At 38.2% G+C, this 8,840-nt stretch overlaps 1 protein-coding gene across 1 annotated transcript; it reads right to left on the bottom strand.

Moving 5' to 3' along the window:
* Positions 1-7,239: 7,239 nt before the first annotated feature.
* LOC139125825 (uncharacterized) lies at positions 7,240-8,840 on the bottom strand. Its single transcript, XM_070691928.1, has 4 exons — positions 8,713-8,840; positions 8,396-8,519; positions 8,078-8,119; positions 7,240-7,633 (listed from the first exon to the last, which is right to left on the bottom strand). The coding sequence occupies exons 1-4, from the start codon at positions 8,778-8,780 to the stop codon at positions 7,313-7,315; spliced, it is 555 nt and encodes a 184-aa protein (XP_070548029.1). The 5' UTR covers positions 8,781-8,840; the 3' UTR covers positions 7,240-7,312.

The following is an 8,840-nucleotide window of genomic DNA, read 5'->3' as shown; positions in this document are numbered from 1 at the left end:
ACATGAATAACACACATATGATTTGATATTTTTTGGACAACGCGTTATATCGGCCACATTTTGCCTTCCTTTCGGGAGGGCGACTTAAAAAGTATAGCAAGTCAGAAGGGGGTCTTTAACACATTGCAGGGTTTTTTTGGGGGTATTGAGTAACAGGGGAGGGTCACTTATTTTCATGCACGGATAAGGGGGAGGGTCACTAATTTTTGTGCATGAACTTTTGAAGGGTCACTATTTTTACGCAGCGGTTTTTCGAAAAACACCGGCCCACCCCCCCTGTAATTTATGTCCAGTCCCTTACAATGCCCTTCAGTTTAGTTGACGAGCTCTCCGCCTTCTAGATCATATATATGATATATTATATATATATTATATATATATATATATATATATATATATTATATATATATATATATATATATATAATATTATATATATATATATATATATATATATATATATAATATATATATATATATAACCACGATTATAGAAAGATAATCGGATTTATATACATGCAGTTGTAGTTTTCATATTTTCAAGGGTAGACTGCCCTCTACGGCAAATAGAGTTCCATTCATTAGTGCCTTAGAGGGGGGTCACAACATTGACCTGCCTCTTTTCGATCACACCGCCAAACAAGCAGCTGGCAGTTTGGTTTTTCCAACAATTTTATCCTCGTTTCTACATTTTTCAGGCAAGCTCTCTCTTTGTCTTAGGGGTCCTACCCTTATATAAGTGCTGGGCATCCAGGCACATGTTTTTGGCAATCAGTATGAAGCCAAAGGTGTTAATTTTAGGTCATTCTTTCGTGGCTAGGCGTCCATGTCATTACCGCGTAACGCACGTCCTATGCCGCAGTCATTCACATGTGCAGTTCTGCAGAAATACAGCTACACGGCATCGGAGGCCGTACGGTGAATAATGTACGGGTTTTGATTTACATGTCGTCCAGTGTTTTAACCCAGTGTGGTTGTTTTACAGCTAGGTGCAATTGATTTGTCATAACTTCCAGCAGCTATTGCCGGCTCAAGTCTGATGCATTTCGTGGAGATTTGCTCGGTTACATGGACGTCAAGTTTATTTTTGTTTGCCAGATTTTCCCGCGCATCACATCATGTAGTAGCCGTTTTTAACGAGCGTGTCTCACTGTTGAACACTTTCTCAGAGGCCGAGTTAGAAGGCTTGGCCTTTGGGCATTTCTGGAAACACAAGCGTGTTTTAGCAAGTGTGCACAGATTTTCTGCACCGATGGGGTTCATTTTAGCGCACTTGGCGGGATCAGGTAAGGTAAATTGGGCAATTGTGACCCATGAGGGAATTTTGGCCCATGGTACGTTCTCTGCTTTTAAAGCGCCATCTATCATCAACAAGGCATACGTACGTCTGCTTATTATAGGAGCTTACGGGGGGGGGGGGGCAGTTCTTAAATCATTACGGTTAATTTGAGCATGTTTTGATGGTGCAGTATTGCCAGTAGTGTCGGTGTTATCAGTTCCGTACATTCGTTTACACTTTTCAGCCTTGCGTACATGCATATTGGGCTTATTTCAGTTGTTTTTGTTGCCACTCACATTGACATATCTCGTCATGACAGAGTGGTTTTACTATGTATTAATTTTGGTTGTAGATACCTTATTACGTATTACTTATGTATGCATTTTTATTTGCATAGTTTTAATTACCCAATGAAGGTATATTCCTTTTTACAGCATGATTAGTGCAATATCTTACCCGGTAACCATTTTGGTGGCCATTTGCACTAGTGCTGTTTTTGTACCCTCTCATACCTTGTCAGGGGAGAGTGGTTTACCAATATTATTGGTTGGATTTACCTTCTGTTTCAAGGGTTCATTTAATTTGTAGCCACGTGCACTGTTTAATTTATGCAGTGGTTATTTTAATTTCTTTGTACTTAAATAATGTGTTACCAGGGTGAAGGGTTTACAATTTTACATTTTATTATGCAGTACAAGTGTTATTTTTATTTTTCTTCCCTATGCTGGCATGACTATTCTTATCATTAGCCAATAGTGCCAAAGGTCTAGTCCACTTTACTTGCTGTTAGTATTTCTCTTTATCAACAGCATGCCACCGAAGCGAAAAGCATCGGCCACCAGAGCAGCTACAGCTTAACGCAAGGTTTCATCAACAACAACATTTGCTGTCCCTGTGAGAGCATCGGTCAATCCTCCACATGCAGCTGAGCCTATTCAAGAATTCCTACAAGTTCCCGTACCAGTCAACATAGCGAACAACTTGTTGCTGCAGTTTGAACGCCTAGTGTCACTTCTTGGACTCACACCGATACCAGTGCATTAGCAGCCATTATGTCGCGAACAGTCATCCAGGGTTTAAAGGATGTTGGCCTTTTCACCTCCGCAAGCCAGCCACAGCTACTACATCTCCAGCTGTAGCCCAATCAGTTAACAATGACATTACCAGTCAGGGGTTTTTAGTTTCTAGGCAACTGGCATCCCCTCACAGTTTCTACCAATCAGTTGAAATGTGATAAAAGACTATATAAGAATGTTCAGGCAGTCGTGTTTTTTTTCAATGGGTGCGCGGCAGCACTGATGATGTTGACTGTGGCACAGTGAACGTCATATTGGTCGATGGATTTCGGCTACATGTCTTCAGAGATTCATAGACAGCGGCAGATCATCAATATCATTATTGTGTTGAAACTGTTCTCCTTCACTATTTACAATGCCCTTCAGTTTAGTTGACGAGCTCTCCGCCTTCTAGATCATATATATATATATATATATATATATATATATATATATATATATATATATATATGAATGATATATTCTCTTGTATCCTAAGTTGACAGTCGTCGTATTTATCTTCTGAATTCGATTATTGTATATTTTGTCTCGTGCGTTAAAGCTGTTAAATTTAATGATAATGGGTCTTTCTTCTCTTTCTAGATCCCCTATTCCATGGGTGATTTTCGTATCCTTCTCGGTTATGTTTGTGTCAGTAACATTTAGGATATGTGTGATTAGTGTTTTTATTTGGCATCTGATGTATTCCTTGCATTTCTAAGTTCACCAGTCTACTGTATTGATTGTGTTCATCCATTTCCGTTTCCATGTTATTCATACTTCTCATCAGATTTTCATTTAAGTTTTGGTCCCGGGTTTCTTCAAAAATTGTGTTGAGATACTCTAGTGGTGTCGTGATTGTTTTATGGGGTTCTTTAATTTCGCGGACAGTCACAAGTAGATTTGGTAGACAACTAAGTTCGTCTTTATCATTTGAAGGCTGCGATGTAGAGAATCAGGAGTGATGTTATCGAAATCTTTACCTGGTGGCATTGCCTACTTCTGTTTGTCTTTGAATGTTTTACACAAAGGAACGTCATCTCGGTTGATGCTTATATTCTCTAATCCACCCACAGTCGTTGCATTTCAGCATGGTTAAAAAATTGCAAGGTATGGTAATTAGCAGAAGTTCAATACACAGTTGAATAAAATTTGGGCAAACCAGTCAGAACGTGCTCAGAGGAACAGCAAGGTGAAAATGTTCAATTTCGGTGGATATACAAGAAAAAACTACTAAAATATTTCATAGCGTTCGTCAAGGCTTCTTCACGAACCTCCTAGTCAAGGTTTTGCTAAAACTGGAGACAATTTAACGCAAAATTTGCTGTTTCTTACCGACATGATGCAACGACGATGCGACCAACACCATAGCGCCCTCGACGACAGACAAGATAAAAATTGGCACTCCGGAATCCTTCAAAACAAGTCTACAAAAACGTTGGAGATACTCGTGAAATATTGTATAAAACACAATTACATCAAGTAAGTAAAACCATCAGGATATCCTACTAAAGAACTAGAAAAAAATCGTATTCAAATGTATTAGGAGCATTAGTTAAATCCATCGGAAGAGCCAAAAGGGTCTTTGTGTTCATCGCTAATCGCACTCATGCGGTTTACGATTTTAGAAAATATTCAATAGTTCAGTTGATATACGTGCACGTTTATTGCTTTTCAAGGCCTCCAGCCTATAAGCAAGGGTGTACAACAAAGTTCGATTTTCTTTTTGGTACTATGAATTGATTGTCTTTTCTTTTTTCACGAGAAACTCGTGTATTTACTGTACTTGAATGACTTGACACTGTACATGTATACTTCTCGCCTGATCGACTTTGTTGTACCCTTGCTTGAAACTATTAAATATCTTACATTTAAAGGTATGTCTGATATATAGCATTATGCAGAATGAGAAAAATATTGCGGTTGGCATTGTTTGGGACGGCAACTAACTATTAGGTTTAAAGGGTCATGAATAGTTTCGAAGGATAATTCAATGTCTTCAGAACCGTCATTTAGCATTTTGCACAATTTTTTGTTCGTGTGAAAGAACGCTCTGAAAGCACCCTGTTTAAATTTGAGCTGCCTCTCTGGTTAATAGCCATGTAGCTAAGCAGAAGAAAACAAAGAAAATGAAATAAGGTAATTTTATCTTACTCAATTTAACAAGTATACAAGTATACATTCTCTGAAACCCCCTTCGAAATGTACTCCCGAACACATCCACATCATTCACACACAACAGCAGGACGCCAAAACGAAGACTCCCATTAATGTTCTCCCGTAAAGAAAACTGGACTTCAAGTTGAAGAAATTTCAAGAATGCATTTCGAATGATACGGTTTCACAAGATTGTCAATAATGAAACAAAATCAATATTTGTCTTATTATAGTAGTGTTGGTTTGATGAGTTTTAGAATGATTTGTGAAATAGATTTGCTGGTTGGCCGTCAGTTAACGGCTGTAAAAAGTCCACACAAAGTTTGAAAGACTCTTAACTACAGTTGGGAACGTCTCTTCTGCGATTTCAGTTGTGTGGAAAGAAATATTCCACCATCTCATACAGACAAGAACTCCCTCTATTAAAGCTGATTTAACACGAATCAAAAGCGCTTTATCAAGTCATTTACCCTTTTTATATAAATGTAAAATTATTAAACTCACCATCTTAGCTGAGCTATCTGATGAGTGAGTTGCTTGAGTATCTTACAAGTGTCGTTACTACTCCCTGCTGGCTGTTATAGGCTTGTACTGCATCTTGTCAAGCTAGCATATCAACCGTATCAAGAGAAATTTCCCATTTGAATTGACCCCTTGTTATGGCAGTACTATTTCAGAAGAATGGTTAGGTGGCCTTGAGGGGAGGATATTGAAACTCTCCGAGGACACTGGGATTTTTCCCAAACGCAATAGGCACCATTGACGGTACGTTGCGCGAAATATATCGTCCAACAACGGAACCACAACACAAGTTTGACAGTGGACATTCTAGATGTAAGGCAATGAGCACCGAACTCATCTGTGACAACAGGGGGAATATTATACATCTACAGTCTGGAATTTGAGTCATTTAAATGACAACGGTCAATTTCAGTTGCTATCGGCTCTGAACTGGAATTGAATATTCCGAATGTCATGCTTTACTGGCAAAGGGGTAAAGGGTGGACGTGAGCAATTCGAGGTTGTGCGTCCTGTTGTTGAACGTTCTTGTTGTGTGGTCCAAGTGAATTGAATTTGATCATCGTCATAATAGTCAATCTCCGGCCTTTTCAATAGAGGATTAAAATGCAAGTTGGTCATTACTTACCCCCCCCCCCCCCACGAAAGTAAAGCAATTTAAGAGCATGTATTGCCAACATTATTGTGGAAACTGAACATTTTCCTTGTGATTTTATTGAGTCCTACTGCGCCGTTACACCGTATGTCCTTAAATATAGCGAGACCAACATTTTTGTGTAATATTTTGAGGATGTTGATGATGTACAGGCCAATCTTAGAACCATTACAGCTTCCCATGTCAAGTCGAGCATACTCATTTGTGCTCTTTCACCAATATTACCATGGGCTCATAGAGAATTGACTTTCTTGAATGCGATTCTAATCAAAACTCCTTTATCTGAAATTAAGTCATGATGCTTTGTACCGTTAATGACTTTGAACCTCAGAGCTTCAGTGATAGTGACGTCACCCCCAGATTATTACTGATAATGTATCCGATCATCCCGTATTGTGGCCCGTGGTGTTTTCTTCAAGTTCCCTGGCATTGCCAAACTATAAAATAATAGCAAGAATTTACCTCCTCCCGACCCATTATGGACTCGAGCAAACTTTACACGCCATAATGCACTCGGCTTCGTCCCGTACATTAGTGTGGAAAGTTTCCTTTCGTCCATTATAGTCCAAGGAAGGGTACATTATTGCGTAAGTATATTACGTCTTGCTTTCGCAAAGAATGGAAAAAAGTTTAGAATTTTCATCGACGGGGTGTGTAGAACCTCAATCATGAGGGGTACCATACATCGTCACAGGCCAAATAACTAAAGATAAACGCTCTGCTGGCATTGAGACCATTGCTTTATTACCACTTTGCTGTTCAACAATTGTTACAATATCTCATCAAATCATTTCGTTTAGACAAAACATAATTAACATCATTGCTTTTAATTATTTCAACCTTGGTGTTCAACCAATGTTTCAGCCTCCCCTCACACATCCTCTTTCTTTTGCTTTCATGATTGTAAAATGTCTTCTGCCGTTTCACACTTCTTTTGCCACTATTTTGCTAGTATATATTTGTTCAATGTTTGCAAAAATCTTTTAAATCAGTGCTCTTAAAACACGCATAATGTTACTATCAAAAAATGAAAATCACGTGACCATCAAATCACTAGGCGATTGTCATTATATTGATTATACATTATAAGACCACATGGGTCGCGACAATTACATAAAAACTCGCAAATATCATCTTTAGTTTTCACACCAACACACGTTATCCTGTAGTATAAGAGTGGACATCAATGCATATTAAATAAGTACACCAATATCTTCATGTATTAAATTCAAATTAATTTAACAGCGAAGGTTGCAGATTGTCAGCGGGTATGTTCTTTGTGATGATCTTCGCTATCGCACGTACACGCATAAGCAGAAATTAAATGCATTGGTGATAGGTACCTCTACATTCGGTATAAGTTCGACAACGAAACATCTTAATGATAACAGCGTTCGCAATTAGACGCCAAGTGGGAGTGCCTCTTTAAGTGCATTGTTGTACCAATTTTGTTGGATTTCTTGCTTTTTTGATACTTTCGGACCAAATGGCCGTTACTTTTAATTGACTACAGTGTTTGATCAAAATATAGAAAAAATGTGAAAAAAATTGGTAAATACATAAGTAAAATTGGCAAAAATTGACTTTCGCGGTCAAAGAGTTAATGATATATTTGTTGCACTAAGTAATGTTTGATGCAACACAACTATTAATCATCATCATCGTCGTAATCTTGCAGTTTCAAACGTGGTTCATCGGTACAGATGCTTATACTGGCAACGTCCCCTGTGACTTTCTGCGCGAGGTCCGTCGCCTGGCCGGATGTCCCTGGCATCGAAATGTCGTGCATCACCACGGTCGATGTGGTTGCGTGACTAGGGGTGCTGATGCCGCTGTTCGGGCGCCTTCTTGGCATCGCAGAACTTGAAACATACTCATCCTCATCGTCACTACCATACGGACTGAACGATATTTCATCTGGATCGTCATTACCTTCGCCATAGAAACGAGAGCGGATGGATCGCAGAACCTGACACGAGAGAGAGAGAGAGAGAGAGAGAGAGAGAGAGAGAGAGAGAGAGAGAGAGAGAGAGAGAGAGAGAGAGAGAGAGAGAGAGAGATTATTCGAGGTAATTAAAAGAACAAAAGGCTGTTTAATTGGCTACCGACGCATTATCATTCTGCAGACACTGTGACAACAAACCTGTCTGACAGGCTTAATTGGTCCTATAAATGTGTCATCAGTTTATATGCATCGTCCCGAATATATATATATATATATATATATATATATATATATATATATATATATATATATATATATATATATATACTATATTTTGTTTTGATAATTAGACAGTCACATGACAGTTTGTCAAGTAGAAGGTACATCTAGTATTGCGTGAATTTAAAATCCTATGAATCAAAGAGCATAAGTCGAATTTTAGGTCGCTGTTCATTGGATGATACTTACGACTTTATTGGTTGCAAAGTATCCCAGATAGCAGACTGACCCCTGTGGAAGTATAGTAAAAGAGTATTAAGGAAAGAAGACAAGATCAAATACGTTCATTTAAATTTTAAATAAAATATAAACTATAGAAAAGGGAACAAGCGGATTTCCTATGTATTCGGAATCAATGTTAAAATATTTTAAAACACTTTACTGATTCATACTTAAACTGCTCATTAATATTCATTTCTATTAATAAACACATTAGCTCGCAAAGAGAGCTCCAATTATATGTAATTTTATTTAGGGAGGAAACTATCAGAAACGGGGTGAACTTACACAACAGAAACAAGTCATAGCGAAGGCATAGCCCGCGACGAGATTCTTTCTGATGTCTTGCAAACCCAACATCCAGGTTATCGCAAACAAGGGTACAACAAGGCTGATACGAAAGAATTCATCCCTGCAGGAGTATAATTAATGGAAAGTTATCACTTAGTTTTAAATATTATACCCCATTAACAAAATAGGTTAAAAAGATAACTCCTTCGGTGGTTATCCTCTTATTACTTAAAATAACCGGTCAATGATATTTTGAAATCGCTAAATTCGATTCAACCAAACTAATATAGGTATTTTAAAACAATGGCACTTACCATAGTATGTACCACAGTCCAGCTCCATAGGTAAACACGAAATGGTCAAACTTGAAGTATAACCACATGATGATGATGCAACCCGACTGTTAATAGATTGAAAAATCATTAATTTGATCGGTCAACTC

This window comes from Ptychodera flava (assembly GCF_041260155.1).
Source record: "Ptychodera flava strain L36383 chromosome 3 unlocalized genomic scaffold, AS_Pfla_20210202 Scaffold_26__1_contigs__length_13983176_pilon, whole genome shotgun sequence".
Classification (NCBI taxonomy): Eukaryota; Metazoa; Hemichordata; class Enteropneusta; family Ptychoderidae; genus Ptychodera; species Ptychodera flava.
This window is presented reverse-complemented; position numbering and strand designations above follow the sequence as displayed.